The sequence below is a fragment of the Homalodisca vitripennis genome, chromosome 1 (genome assembly GCF_021130785.1).
Source record: "Homalodisca vitripennis isolate AUS2020 chromosome 1, UT_GWSS_2.1, whole genome shotgun sequence".
In the NCBI taxonomy this organism is placed as follows: Eukaryota; Metazoa; Arthropoda; class Insecta; order Hemiptera; family Cicadellidae; genus Homalodisca; species Homalodisca vitripennis.
The window spans coordinates 83,601,010-83,617,440 of record NC_060207.1 but is presented as its reverse complement, the minus strand read 5'-3'; the positions used below and the strand labels follow the sequence as shown (position 1 = coordinate 83,617,440).

Sequence of the window (16,431 nt, the reverse complement as noted above, 5' to 3'; positions counted from 1 at the left end):
ATAGGTTGTTAATTTGTTGATTGGTTAATTGTTCCCTTTTTGTCATTTTTTGCTTTTAACAATGTTATGCTACATATATATATATATATATATATATATATATATATATATATATATATATATATATATATTTTTCCCACATTACAGAAAATGATTCATATGTCAAAACTTTAGTATTAGTACTTGTTAAGTATTTATTGCATTAAATAACTTGTTTTTTATTGCCTAATATGAAAAGGCTACTTTTATTGAATAATAATTATGTATATATTTTTTGTGCAACTTATACTCTATATTTGCCTTTATTTACTAAACTGTATATACTACATTAATTCTATATCTCTTTCTGCGGCCTAGTGCCTACAATACCATTCCTTACTGGATTAAAATATTCACGTACAGTGACAGACCAATGAACCATTGTTTCCCGAATCAGCTGTTTACTGTAAACTCACCAACCAATCACAACGGTTGACTTATCAATTGCCTACCTTGCAAGCGTAGGCACGCTTGCTCATTATACTCTCGGTCCCGCCTGGGGCACTTATGTACTCTCTAGCCACTGCTGACCATACTTACTCTCTCCCCCATGTGTTACTCTCTCACTTAAAATATTAGTTTATTTCTATTTGTTGTACATTTACATTAACATTAAAGTCAGTGCTCTGGATTGGCAATCTCTACCAGAACGTCTCTGCTCCCGGACACCCGCGTCTACCGTGCTCTACAGGACTGGCCACAGTGTTATGAACTATTCGTTTGCGGTCGTATTGTGCGTGAGTGAATCCGTGGAGGACATCTTCCGTCTTCACGCCTGCCGACAAGACAGCAGCCTATTTCCACACTTACTGATCACAACCTGGCCCTCAAAAACAGCAGACTACGGTTAGGTACCTCTCATGAAAACAAAGGTAACTGTTTATTTTCTGCACTTTATTTGAATATGCACTGTTCATAAACTCATTATGTGTAACCTGGTGAACTCTTGTTAAAATCAGTGTGTTCGGCGTCTTCACTGCCTAGTGTGAAGTGGTCCTTCTTAATCGAGCCTCTAAAATATTATCTAACGGTTCTCATAACCAAAATTCATTCTTTTCATGGTCCTTAGCGAGCCGGATAATAAGAACTTTAGTCCATTGGTGAATATCAGTGCAATCTCAACTCTTATAAGCTATATACAGTGCATATTTCAAAGTGTGGTTTCAGGTTCTTTCACGATTGCAAAGTCCGTGCATATCGATTTTCCAGTTCCCTCTCCAGTCATATCAGCTGTGATCATATCAGCTGTGACGTCTGATCATATCAGCTGTGGTGCTCTGTCGACTGCATTGTTTTGTTGACAAACAAGCTTTCAGACTGTCACAGCACAGGTGAACTGATTACTGTGTTTAATGGTTACCGCTTCTCAATACTTGTTGGTTATCAGCCCTACTTGTAATATTCATTATTCTAAGCAGGTTACGCGAACTTAAATATAAACAATCTTGGTTATTGACACTTTACCTTGAGCAGGACTTGCACCCTTATTGCAAAATTAAATGTTTATTTTGTCAACACTATATTCTAGTCTCAGCTTAAAAAGAAAAAAAAGCTACTTACTGCTCACAATTGTTTATTATAATTTCTATTTGAACATTGCTCAAGCATATGTATGCATGGTTTATGGTTACTGTCACAACACTACCATACTTTACCACTGACAGTTTACATGTAGTACGTGCGCATAATGTTTCCAGAGCCTCTGCTACATTATAGCTGAATTTAGTTCAACAATAACCTTAATTGTTGTTTATTATTTAATAACAACTTGTCTTGTTTACGTTTTGCCATAATAACAGTTTATTTTATTTTCTCAAAACAAAACTATATTATAGGCCTATACGAGCCTACTCTACTTATTGCATTATTATTGAGTTTTTACCTCAAAAAACTAAACAATTGGTACCTGAAGATGAAATCAATGATTTCGAAATGTACATAGTAACAAAAATAAAAGTTTACAAAAAGTGTTAAAAGGTTTATTTATATTGTATCATAAATATTTTTTAAATTGTTTTTCATTGTATTATATTGTTTAGATACTTCTTATTTCTTGGGGAAAATACTTCAGAGGAAAATAATTTAGTTTCTATTTTTATCACTGTCTCAATTCAAGAGGACAATATTTTGTTTACTTTTCACCTTTGAAGTTTTACTCAAATTGATTAATTTTTACAAACACTTTCAACATGGCGATGTCTCTTAAAGTGGCCAATGCAAAGCGAGAACACCTCTTTTCTCAGATACAAAGTATCTATGATTTAACTAAGAAGACTTCCGATCCAAATATACTTCAGCAGTTGCTTGTCAGAGCTAAATCTATTCAGAGACTTAGACAGGAATTTTCAGAAATATTAGACTTGTGCCACGAGTTGGAATTAAAAGTAGATGCCGACTATACACCTAACTATTCCGCATTAGCGAGCGTGGACGAGTTAGTTGATTACATTTCTGCTAACGTGCTTATGATTGAGACCAAGAGACAAGCTAAAGCTAATAAAAGCGAAACTATTCCGCCTGCCTCCCCTCAAGTCAACGTCCGGCTACCGAAATTGGAATTAAAAACTTTCGATGGAGCTGCTTTGGACTTCTATACGTTCATTAACGTTTATGAACAAGCCATACACAACAATGCGCACTTAAGCGATGTAATGAAATTTCAATATCTCTTGAGCGTGCTTTCAGGCGAACCACTCTCTCTGATAAAGTCACTAAATATAACTGAGCAAAATTATGCAATCGCTTATCAGCTGCTGAAAGATCGCTACCATAATACTAGGCGTCTACTCACACTACATTTAAATCAAATACTAGACCTTCCTGTCATCTCCAGCACATCTGTGAAGAATATCCGTGCTTTCCTTAATCTTTTTCACAAACATACGCAATGACTTAAAGCATTAAACAATGACATCACCAGTAACAACCCACTTCTCTCAGCCTTGTTATTACGCAAGATTGATAATCGGATGGTCACCCGCCTAGAACAGTTTCGAAAAAAGGAAGAGCTTCATACTTTGCCCTCGGTTGAACAAATAATTGAGTTTCTCAACCTGGAATGCAGCCACATTGAGGACAGTAGTCTACATGACAATATTGTGGACCCCAAGAACGCTTCAAGTTCTTATTTTGGGTCAAAACCCAAATTTGATAAACCCAAATCGTCTCTTAAAAACGTGAGCTTGTTAGCGGCTTCCTCTCCACCCTCCTCGGCCTATAAACAAGGCCCATCATGTTTTTATTGCCATCAGAGCGGTCATAAAATTTATGGCTGTCCCAGCTTCGGCCAAAAGACACCTCAAGAACGGCACGGGATTATTAAACAGCACAACCACTGTTCTTCTTGTTTTGGGGACGCACAGATTAAGTGAATGTCAGTCTAAATTCATGTGTCGAACATGTCGTGGTCGTCATCATACCTTGCTACACTTCACTGATCGGCCAACACGGTCCAGTGTTAGTACATTGGACCGCGTTCGTCCCGTTGTGGAGAACGGCCGTGACGGCGGCCGGCCTGCACAGAGCAGTGCAACACCTACACCTGCTGTCCGCCCCTCGCCTGCGACCACAGCGCTCTCACCTCCTAGCCCGGCCGAACACACCACACTACACGCTCATGGCACACTGCATCGAGACCTCGCCCCTAGTACCACAGTTCTTCTGGGTACTTCTCTTGTCAAGCTCACCGCCTCTAACGGACAAGCTTATGTCTTTCGTGCATTAATTGATTCAGGAAGCATGCTAAATTTTATTAGTGAGAAAGCCTCCCAACTGTTGGGTACACAGCGCCGTCCAGCCACTATTAATGTCGCCGGCCTTTCTCAAACCTCTGCTCACACACGCGGATTTTTAACTCTGGGCGTGGAAACTCTTGCTGGCCACCCAGTTGCCGCCCCGCACTCGTTCCACATATTGCCACAAATCACTGTAGACCTCCCACGAGTACAAATATCTCAGGAGGTCATTAATAAGGTTAAAAATATTATACTGGCTGATCCAACCTTCCACCTCCCTGGTGGCATTGACGTGCTTATTGGTGGAGCGCTATTTCCACATATTCTTACTCACGAGACCTACTCTCTTGGTCTCAATTTACCTCACGCCCTGGCCACCTGTTTTGGTTTCGTGCTGATGGGGACGGCTCCCTGCACACCACTGACGCAGTCTGTCTCTACTATGGCTGTCTCTCTTCTCTCGACTGCTGAGGTGGACCTCCACGCCTCTCTGCAGCGTTTCTGGACACAAGCGGAACTGCCTGCTCCCAGTAAAAGGTCTGCAGAGGAAACTCAGTGCGATGAATATTTTTCTACCACGCACTCCAGGGACCGTGAGGGTCGATATACGGTCCGCCTCCCTTTCACGAACACCAGTACTCATCTGGGAAGTTCCAAAGTTCATGCTGAAAGTAGACTCTATTCACTCGAGCGCAAGCTCCACGCTCCCACTAATGTGGAGTATTATAATTTATATTCTGATTTTATACATGAATATCTCTCTCTAGGCCATATGCAGGGCTGCCCTACTCCTGACTTAAGCACTCCCCACTACTATCTGCCACACCACGGTGTTTTTAAGGCACAAAGTAGCACCACCAAACTACGCGTCGTTTTTGACGCCAGTGCCAAAACCAGTTCCGGACTCTCTCTCAACGACACTCTGTTGACCGGACCTAAACTGCAAAATAATATTTGTGACATTCTTCTGCGCTTCCGCCTTCAGAACGTAGTGTTCTCTTGTGACATCAGACAGATGTACCGCCAAATCAAGGTGCATCCTGACGATCAACATTTCCAACTGATATTATGGCGTGATCACCCTACCGACTTGATGTCCACGTTCAAGCTCACGACAGTTACCTACGGCCTGAACTGTTCACCCTACTTGGCCATCAAAACGCTACATCAATTGGCAGAAGACGAAGGTCACCGCTACCCCCATGCTGCTGAGATTCTCAAGCACCAGAGCTACGTCGACGACCTGATCTGCGGAGCTGAGACTGAAGAACTCGCCGCTGAACTTCAAGATCAACTCATCAAACTCCTTCGGCTCGGTGGCTTTGAGCTCCGGAAGTGGGTCTCGAACTCTCCGAGACTTCTGCAACACCTTCCTGAAGATCATCGGGAAATCCCAGTTTTTCTGCAATCCGCTCAGGAGCCTCATTTCTCTATTTTGGGCCTTAAATGGACCCCTCTGACTGACACTTTTACGTTTAATTTTAATTTTTCTTGTGAAAACCCCACTAAGCGTAAAGTTTTGTCTCATTTCTCAAGTCTATGACCCCTGTGGTTTTTTGGCGCCTTGTATAATGCTCGCAAAAAATATCATGCAACTCGTATGGATTTCTGGCATAGATTGGGATGATCCGCTCCCTCCAGAAATATACAAAAAATGGCACGCCTTTTTATTTGAACTTAAGCACGTTGCCACTATTACAATTCTTCGTGCTATCCCCTACTCTGCTGCTACTCACTGGGACTTGCACGGTTTCTCTGACGCCTCAGAACTAGGCTATGCTGCTGTAGTCTACATCCGCTCTACCTCCAATGACACGGTGCACGTAAGCCAAGTTATGGCTAAAACTCGCGTCGCTCCTCTCAAAAGAGTGACGCTGCCCCGACTGGAGCTATGCGCAGCTCATCTCCTGGCCCAACTTGTGAAATATTGTGTTACTCAATTAGCTCCCACCCGCAAGTTTGGTTCTATTGTTTGCTGGTGCGACTCTACTGTGACCCTCGCGTGGATCAAAACACCTTCTTATCGCCTCAAAACCTATGTGGCTAATCGGGTGGCGCAAACTCAAGAGCTTGTGGCTGTGGAGTGCTGGCGCTACATACCCAGTGCTTCCAATCCTGCTGACTGCGCCTCCCGTGGGATCCTTCCCTCTCAATTGGTGGATTATCCCCTTTGGTGGCATGGACCCGACTGGTTACGTCTCTCCTCCTCGGCCTGGCCAGATACTGATTCCAGCCTGGACTCGGTCTTTCTGGAGGAGCTAGGGGAGCTGAAGCATTCCACTCCTGTCATTGCCTTGGCCACAGCACCGCCTATGTGGGACCTCCTCATCCAGTACTCTTCCTGGAGGAAATTGTTGCACGTGATGGCCTACGTCTTGCGTTTTATCCACAACTGTCGTTCACCAAACCGCCACTTCGGACCTCTCTCCAAGACAGAACGGGACTCCGCCCAGCTCCGAATTTTTAAGACCGTGCAAGAGGAAGCTTTCACTGAAGATCTGGCTCTACTGCGAGACCGAAAGACGTGTTCTACCAGACTTCAACGCCTCGCCCCATTCCAGGGTCCGGATGGACTTCTCCGCGTCGGCGGCAGACTGCGCCACGCTGACCTCCCGCCGAACATGTCTCACCCGTGCATCCTGCCCAAGAAGCACCCTGTCGTGGACCTCCTCATTGACCATGTCCATGTCAAACATCTCCACGGTGGCGCGCAGCTTACTCTCTCTCTGCTCTCCCAGCAAGTCTGGATCCTCTCTGCACGCAGCGTGTTGAGATCTCGCATTTTTAGATGTCTCACATGTTTTAAGAATCGGCCTAAAAATAACGCCCCTCTCATGGGCGACCTCCCCAAAGCTCGCATTACTCCAGCCCGAGCTTTTCTCTCCACCGGCATGGACTATGGTGGCCCCTTTTCGCTCAAGGTCCATAATTTACGCTCTGTCCGCATTATTAAGGCCTATATTTGTATTTTTGTTTGTATGGTTACGAAGGCCGTTCACATTGAGGTGGTGACGGACCCGTCCACTGAAGCTTTCCTTGGTGCTCTCACTCGCTTCGTTTCTCATCGTGGCCTGTGCACAGACCTTTATAGTGACTGTGGCACAAACTTCGTAGGTGCTAAAAATGCCCTACACAAAATCCTCACGGCTGACCAGCGCAAAGTCCAAGACTTTGCTGCTGACCGTTCAATTCGATTCCACTTCAACCCTCCTGCTGCTCCCCATCAAGGTGGAATTTGGGAAAGTGCCATCAAGAGTGCTAAACACCATTTAAAACGTGTCATGGGACTTCACATACTAACTTTGTCTCAATTCATGACGCTCACAAGTCAGGTTGAAGCGATGCTCAACTCCCGCCCGCTCACCGCTCTCTCCAGTGATCCCAGCGATCTTCCCCCACTGACGCCTGGACACATCTTGATCGGCTCTCCTCTGGTTTCCGTGCCTGAAGAGAACTTGCTGGACATACCCACGAACCGCCTTTCTCACTGGCAGCTGGTTCAAGCGCTGCACCAACGTATCTGGAAGCGTTGGCAGCGAGAATATCTCCAGACTCTTCAGCAGCGCCTCAAGTGGAGCACTCCTTCCCGCAACCTCCAACCTGGAGACCTCATCCTGGTGCATCAGGATACTCCCGCTCTCTCATGGCCCCTTGCACGGGTCACTGATGTCACTCCAGGACAAGATGGTACAGTTCGAGTGGTACATCTCAAGACCTCAAGTGGAACTCTCACTCGTCCAGCAGTGAAGGTGTTTCTCTTACCTCACCTCTACAATTAATCAACTGTCTCTCTACCACCGCCTATAACCTTTGTAATTTGAGCCTATGTTGCTCTTTCTCTCCTTGAATCCCAAGGTGATTCAAGGCGGCCGGTATGTTAAGTATTTATTGCATTAAATAACTTGTTTTTTATTGCCTAATATGAAAAGGCTACTTTTATTGAATAATAATTATGTATATATTTTTTGTGCAACTTATACTCTATATTTGCCTTTATTTACTAAACTGTATATACTACATTAATTCTATATCTCTTTCTGCGGCCTAGTGCCTACAATACCATTCCTTACTGGATTAAAATATTCACGTACAGTGACAGACCAATGAACCATTGTTTCCCGAATCAGCTGTTTACTGTAAACTCACCAACCAATCACAACGGTTGACTTATCAATTGCCTACCTTGCAAGCGTAGGCACGCTTGCTCATTATACTCTCGGTCCCGCCTGGGGCACTTATGTACTCTCTAGCCACTGCTGACCATACTTACTCTCTCCCCCATGTGTTACTCTCTCACTTAAAATATTAGTTTATTTCTATTTGTTGTACGTTTACATTAACATTAAAGTCAGTGCTCTGGATTGGCAATCTCTACCAGAACGTCTCTGCTCCCGGACACCCGCGTCTACCGTGCTCTACAGGACTGGCCACAGTGTTATGAACTATTCGTTTGCGGTCGTATTGTGCGTGAGTGAATCCGTGGAGGACATCTTCCGTCTTCACGCCTGCCGACAAGACAGCAGCCTATTTCCACACTTACTGATCACAACCTGGCCCTCAAAAACAGCAGACTACGGTTAGGTACCTCTCATGAAAACAAAGGTAACTGTTTATTTTCTGCACTTTATTTGAATATGCACTGTTCATAAACTCATTATGTGTAACCTGGTGAACTCTTGTTAAAATCAGTGTGTTCGGCGTCTTCACTGCCTAGTGTGAAGTGGTCCTTCTTAATCGAGCCTCTAAAATATTATCTAACGGTTCTCATAACCAAAATTCATTCTTTTCAGTACTGATTAATATTTAGTGTGAAATAGTTTTAATACAATAACTGTAACTATCTTTAAGGAAAAACACGACGGATGCCTGTACTGAAAAGTTGTTTGGCAATAAATGATTTGATATGAAGGGGAAAAACTTTGTGTTATATTCTGATACTATTTTATTCAAATTATTGAAATAAACAAATATTCAACATTTTTCCATTTTTAAAGACTCAATCATTGACAGCAACAATGTATCTGCACACAAGGTATCTGCCTGTACAGAAGAGTGCCAAAGTAAACAATATTTCACTGCTATCTGTAACAAATTCATGAGTAGATGTCCACAACATTCATAAAACATTCATTTTGAATGGTCTTAGATAAATACAGCCATGCTACTTGGCACACTGTCCCACCAAGGCCATTTTATATTTCCAATGAAGTCATATGTATGTTGGGCTAATCTCAACATCTTTCTCCTCCAGGGAGAATGTGCTAATACAGCGGTTCTCAAACTTTTTACTTCGAGCCCCCCTACATATTCCAGCTGGTAGCCGGGCCCCCCTAAATAAGTGAATAGCTTTTGAAATTTTACAGTCAACATTTACTTGCATAGTTTTGCACACGTTATGCATACCACATTAGAGCCTAATGGGGCAATAGGTTTCATCGTAATCAAAACACAACAAAATTCTATACAAACAGTTACAATTTATTATTTATTTATTTCAGCTACTACAGTACATAATTATTATTTATAACTCATAGTAATAATAATAAAAAGAGCTTCAATGTGAAGGATGTGCTTGTTTTCTCTTTGTGCATATTTTTTTTCGAAACGCGGTGTCTGTTCTGATAACGCTACTCTGAGTTCCCTGTTCAAATCCAGTCTTGAGCGATATTTACTTTCCATGGCAGCTAGAGCAGAAAACCCAGTTTCACAAGAATAAGTGGTGGTGAATGGAGAGAGTATTTTCATTGCCTTTTCACTCGAAATTGGGTGTTCCTTTTGCACTTTAATTAAGAAGGATGTGACAGAAGATTTTTTTAAACTTACTTTTAAGGCCAGTGTCACCCTGGAGGTCTATGAGATTTTCTTTTTCTATCATGTTGAGGGAGCACTCATCGACGGATGGTTTGAACAGGTTTTGAATCCATACAAAACCATCCAAGTCCCCATCAAAATATTTTTTATATGAGATTTGAGGATTTATGTTTTTAAAAAGAATTTCTTTAGATTCATTGGAATAGTTTTCAGATCTATTTCTATAATCATAATTTTAAGATTAGGAAATAACTTAATACTGTTTTCCTGATCGCCCTAGTACAAACTTAGCTTCTTTACAAAGCTGTTCACCTTTTCAGTCTATTGCAGAAGGTACATTTATTTTCTCGAATATGTCTGCCATATACGCAAATCCCAGCAAAAACCTGAGATAGAAACAAAACGTTAGGGAAACAAGGACTTAATCTAAGCTCTAATACAGTATTCTGGTCAAAGCCTTTTCTCTCGATAACCAGCGAGCTTCAGTATGAAACAGTAAAGCTGTGTGTTCTGAGCCCATATCTTCACAGAGAAACTTAAAAACTCGATACTTTAAAGGCTGTCCTTTAATGATATTGACTGTTTAAACGACCACGTGTAAGAGTTCATAAAGTTCCAGGGTCATACCTTTTGCTGCTAAAGCCTCTCTATGAATTATGCAGTGTGTCCATCTAGCTTCTGGAGCTACCTTTTTGATCAACACTCAAAGTCCAATGTACTTTCCTGACATAGCCCGAGCTGTGCAAATTTCTGTACATTTGATTCAAGTTATGTCATTATCTTACAAAAATGTATCAGTCATTCGGAAAATGGCTTCACCAGTGCTATCGGGTGAAAACGTCTCACAAAGAAGCAACTCTTCCTGCATCGCATCACCATCAACGAATATTACATAACATATTAAATAAGCAACTCTATGAAGATAGGTAGCTTCATCAACTTGCATGGCGAAATGAGAATTTTTCACCTTTTCCATCAATTGCGCGTGAAGATCTTCTGCAATATCAGCTATACGTCTTGATACCGTATCATTTGACATTGGTATGGCCAACAACTGTTGACCCATGGATTCTCCAAACATAGTTGAAAGCATATCGATTGTTGCTGGTAATATCAGGTCTTCTTCAATAGTGTGCGGTTTTTTCATCAGAGCGATTCTGTGAGAAATCTGATAACATGCCAACAAAGCCTTTGAAAGTACACTTGTAATGTTGGAAAAAGCATTTTTTTGTAAATTTAACACTGTTAAGTTTTTGTTCAAAAAACTCTCTAGGTTTGTTTGCGATATTTCCAATGTTTAGTGCCAAGATGTCTTTTTAGTTTATTAGATTTCATGCTGCCAGAGGCCAGGACGGCTAGACAGATTACACACTGAGGCCATTCTTGGTCATTTATGATTGTTTTTGTAAAACCTAGTGATAAAAAACTGTCGTCATACTAGCACACTTTGGCTATGCTTGTCCACTTGGACTTACATTTGCTGTGTCGCTAAGGGTCCTCCTTTTTACCTTGACTGTCACTGACGCCACTACTCATACCTGCCTTCACGGCTGCCTCTTCCACCACTAGGTACAGTTACAAGAAATCTTTTCATTTCGATGTAAATATATACACTTGTACTAAAAAAGCTTACGCAAAACCAAAGTATCTAAGAAAATAATCACAAAACTTGGAGATGTGTTCAAAACGTGGAACTGCACTCCATGGGTTTCGGGAAAGTCTGGGGACAATCAGTCACGGTCGTACTTCACGAGTCATTGAAAACGTGTCAGTGTACACTCACAGTATTTTCCTGCCGATAAACAAAGAAAAATAAATATTTGGCACTATTACGACGATGACTAAAAATTATACGTACACTTGTTGTGATTTAATAAATAAAAGTGTGATTTATTATTTTGTAAGTAAATTAAATTAATATTTCAAGCAAGCATTGGCCCCCCTTGAATCTTCATTTTGCCCCCCCTTGGGGGTCGCGCCCCACACTTTGAGAACCTCTGTGATAATACATTGTTTCCCATAAAACTAACCAGATTAAAGAATTTATTTTAAGCTAAAGAAGTAGAAGGTAAGTTTTGAAATTCTTTGGAAAGGTTCAATATATATATATATATATATATATATATATATATATATATATATATATATAATTTCATGCATGTGCTGTGCATACATACATACATACATACATACATATATATATATATAAAATTTCATGCATGTGCTGTGCATACATACATATATACAGCACATGCATGAAATTATTGGTTGTGTTTTAAAATAAATTTTTGTTTTATTTTATGCAATACATTTACTAGATTTCTGTGATGAGTAATAAATAATATACACTTAAGATTGTTTTAAAAATCTAATTTAAAACTAACTAGTCTACTAAGCATGTTTCAAATCTAAGAATTGTCAATTACTCAAAAACTAACTTCTTTAATTAAAAAAAAATATAAATGTATGTGATATAGATTAAATTATTATTTTTGTGTGTACTAGTAAAAACTGTAATGGTTTTAAACGTTTTTTTAATTAGAAATTATATAAACTGGTTGAAACCTGAAATATTTGTATTAATAAAATTACCAAAAGTATAAAATTATGTAATCAATTCAATAGAAATCAAATCATGACTATAACCACAACAAGCTGTAATAAGCAGACTGGATGGAATTTACAAACAACAAATAAATGTATAATACAATAAATTCATAGAACAACACACAATAGAGTGGAAGCAATCTCAGTAATCACAAATTAGTATAATTTAAGTTTTACGATTGTGAGCTAACGCTGAGTCATGTTTTATAGTACATGAAAATAAAAGCTTAAAATATTACCTACCTGCTGTATGTTGTTTGTATGGATTGAGGTTAAATCACAGAGTCAAACATCAAATGATTACGAAACACATAAAAATCATCAATTTCATGTGTTGTAATTGAATGTAATATCTTACCATATCTAGAAAATACCTTTTGATTGCTTTACCTAACTGAATGCTTTTATCAATCTGTATAAATCCTATCAAAGTTACATCCTGAATATAAAAAGTACCTTTTTTCTTTTCTATAGTTTTTATAACATATGCCCACAATAGTGTCTTTTTTCAGGGCAATGTGTAGCATAGCATAGCCCACAAGAATCGTATTACATCAGCACCACACGAAAAAGGAACTTCTAATTACTATATTATTTTTTTTAATAAAGGTAATTTTTTAACAAAAATCAAAATATCAAACTTGCTTATATTTGAATTACTACTAGGATTTTTTGCTAAACATTATTTTTATCCATTTTAATCTAACCTTTGCAATCCCTAAAATTACCCGTAACGATATCTCGCATATTTTTTGAAGCAGAGACAAATTTTTCATATACAAATAACCCCAGGTATAGGATATCATAATTTTTTAATTATAAGTCTCGCCACTGTAATGAAATTAAAAATTTTAAGATCAGTGTCAGGAATTAAAAGCTGTACATGAAAGGTTCTGTTAAAGTGTTATTTTCAGCCATGAACTGCCCAAGTGATAGGTTTTGTTGGGGACAGAAATGAATGCCACTTCTCATCAGCGTACCTAGAGTTAATATCAGATGAAAGACAATTAATACCTTAGGTAGGAGCTGTCGACTGCCAAGCCAGAGAGTCCACATGTAGAGTCCAAGTCCACCACCAGTGGGTCACTAATCTCGTCCACCTGTTGCCAGCCATTGCCTAGCCTGCTCTCTCCACCTGAACAGTTCATTGAGTGTTACATATGTCATACAATATTTCAATATATTATGATGGTTTCATACATACCATATGACTTTTTACCTTTAAAAATTACTAAAAATTAGCAAAATAGTTTGTGCCTACGTAATTCAATTACTCAACATAATCATTATGGTATGTATCGGATTTGACTTTACGAAAGAATAGACCTCACAACCATACAAAGACTGTACAGCAGAAATTTTGTGCTACAATAGCAGTTCTGTGCAGCAATTTATATACAACCCTACCATTCTAAATCTTTTAATTAAAACTCCTGGTATTGATTACATTTTAATAAATTAAACTGAAATATTAGGCGTATTTTGTAACTGCCTGAGTTTACTCAATTCACATATGTTGATATGTCTAACATATTTCTCTAATATATTTATATATTATTGCTTTGGTCATTTGCTGCTAGATCATGTGCAACTAGCATGTTTAAAGCATCAACAGGTTTTAGTATTGGATTACATATCTTCTCAAAGACTATTACATAACCAAAGATCTTGGTAACAAGGTGCAGGAAAGTAGATTTTTATTCATGACTAACGAATCTCCAAAGAAGATGCTGTTGTATGTATAAATAATGTTTTTTGAAATATAGATATTGTTAAATAAGTTTAAATTATCTGAGAAGGAATATTCTTGAACATTGCTATTAAAATTAACTTAGATAAATTGATATAGCTAAAGGCTATCTGTTATCTGCCACAAATTGTAATTTTCTGTTAATGTGTACTGTAAATGTTGTGGTTTGTGTGATACAGACATACCTGGCACTCAGAACTGTATATACTTGTATTTGTAGAACTGTTCATTGTTCAACTGTGAGCTAGATTTTTAAAAATTATGTATTAAATTATTACACTATTAAATATGGGCATGACATGCAAGGTTGTTACTGTGATTATGATGGAATTTTATTTAGCACAGTAAATAAAATATACAGTTTTAGGGTACTTCTTTGCCTCATCTATTGGACAGACTAGACATTTTACTTGAAGTGAATAAATATAAAATGGTATCAATATAGTTTTGAATTAATATTTTAAAGACTGGTCATTCACACTTTTTTATCTTTGCATTTGTCAGTTTCCATCTTTTTACATTTATATACAACAGAGAATAATAAACACACTGTTCTTGGAAACATGTATAATGATAGTATTAATATTTTATATTCAATGTTTTTTCATGAAAAAAAAACACGGGAAATAAAAGGATAAGATATAAGAGCATAAAAAAGATAGCTAAGTTACACTAGTAATTTGGACTTCAAACTACAAACTTTTTATTATAAATAAATTAACACTTTCAGTTTTTTATGAACAGCATTCACAGAATGTCACTTTCAAGGTATTACTGACCCTGTACTTAACTGTTTTTGAGAGCTTTGTGTCACAATAAAAGTTTGTATAATGAAACTAGCAGTTACCTATTAATAGCTTACTATTTTCATATATGAGTATGTATTTTTATTTTCAATTAATTTAACCACTATTTTCAAATGGATTACATTTAAAGTCTTAAAAGCATAAAGTAAGCTTGATAGTAACAACACTTCTTATTTCAACCTTTTCTGCAACCGCTGTTAAGCAAAGAGTCAGGAAATATCCAGATAAAAAAAATTAAAAGTATTAATACAAATATACTTTTACAAATGTACATTTTAGCAAATATTAAGTATGCAGTGTTTATTCAGTACTGTAATGCAGATATCACAGATAAAGTTACTATCTACCTTATTATAAAATTAAAGACTGTTATAAGATCCATGTTAGGTGCTTTTTGTCAGAAGTAGGCTTTTCAGAACTGTATATGTGTATATTTTCTTGATTGGGAAAACAAGGAAAAATGAAGTGACATGAAAAATACTAAGACCGGAGTAAATGAGAATAGTCATAAATATACACTTTTTGACATATTTTCTTTATCATAGCAAAAGGCACACTCAAAATTGGTATTGGAAATATAATTCACTTGAACCAGAAGTATTCATACATGTGGAAAGCCTACGATTTTGTGTGCAAAGCTGCAGGGGTGTAACTGCTAGTTTTGTATGAAAATAACATAACTTTTTTACTATTTAAATGACAAGACTGAACAATTATCTTTTTCCATCAACATATAATAAGTGTCACAGGTATACTTTCTGAGGAAGTAATGCACATATTTTAGTATCCTTTTACAGTTAAAATTATAATATGAAATGAGAAAGTTGAAAAACTGTATAATTAATTTTACTTACAAATATGTAAAAATACAGAAAACAAAAAATATTCTAGGTTATCTGTTAATTTAAAATACACTGATATTTCATTCAATTTTTAAATCAGTCAACACCTGAATAACAATTTTTGTCAAACCAGACGTGAAATGAAAGTTTTGTTCTTAACCTGATTTTTTATACTTATATAGCAGGTTTAGAAAGAAGAGAATACTGTGTGCTATATTTTCAGTTGGATATTAATAGGCTTACGTTTGAATCTAAACCTTTTGTTAACTTACTGGAAATAATAGTGGACTATAGGCTATCTTGAAAACAACACATTGACTATGTATGTAAGAAATTATCTAGGGCTATTTACTTATTTTGAAAAATTTGTCACAAATGTATATAAAAATGGCCCACTTTTGCATTTTTTGAAATTATTATTAGATATGCTTTAATAATTTGGGTTAATAAATAGTACAGGTATAAATTGCTAGTAACCAAAAAGAAGGCTGTGAGAATTTTAGTGGAGGCACCGGTGTTTGATCATATATAGATATTGTAAACCTTTGTTTGTAAATATTGGTGTTTCATCTGTTATAAATCTGTATATTTACGAGGTATTAGTAGATGTAAGACAACGACACAAATGGTTTTGAAAAGAAATGATATCCATCACTATAATACAAGGAATAAAGATAAGTTAAATGTAGATAAAACAAAATAAGTAAAACCACGAATTACCATAGATTAAAAAAACCATGAATTACCATACAACCTTGGGCATTAAAATGTTTAATTTGTTACCTTTTGCTGTTTAAAATTTACCATGTCAGATTTTTAGTAATAAATTGTATTTTTGGCTA

At 37.8% G+C, this 16,431-nt stretch overlaps 1 protein-coding gene across 6 annotated transcripts in view; it reads right to left on the bottom strand.

The window, feature by feature from the left end:
* The window catches only part of LOC124365877 (transcription factor CP2-like protein 1), a 188,721-nt gene that overhangs the window by 90,115 nt on the left and 82,175 nt on the right, over positions 1 to 16,431 (bottom strand). For all 6 annotated transcript variants that reach the window (XM_046821979.1, XM_046822013.1, XM_046821996.1 and 3 more), the window contains one exon: positions 13,206 to 13,326. In XM_046821979.1, the coding sequence (XP_046677935.1) occupies positions 13,206 to 13,326 (121 nt within the window). The remainder of the gene's footprint in view (positions 1 to 13,205; positions 13,327 to 16,431) is intronic.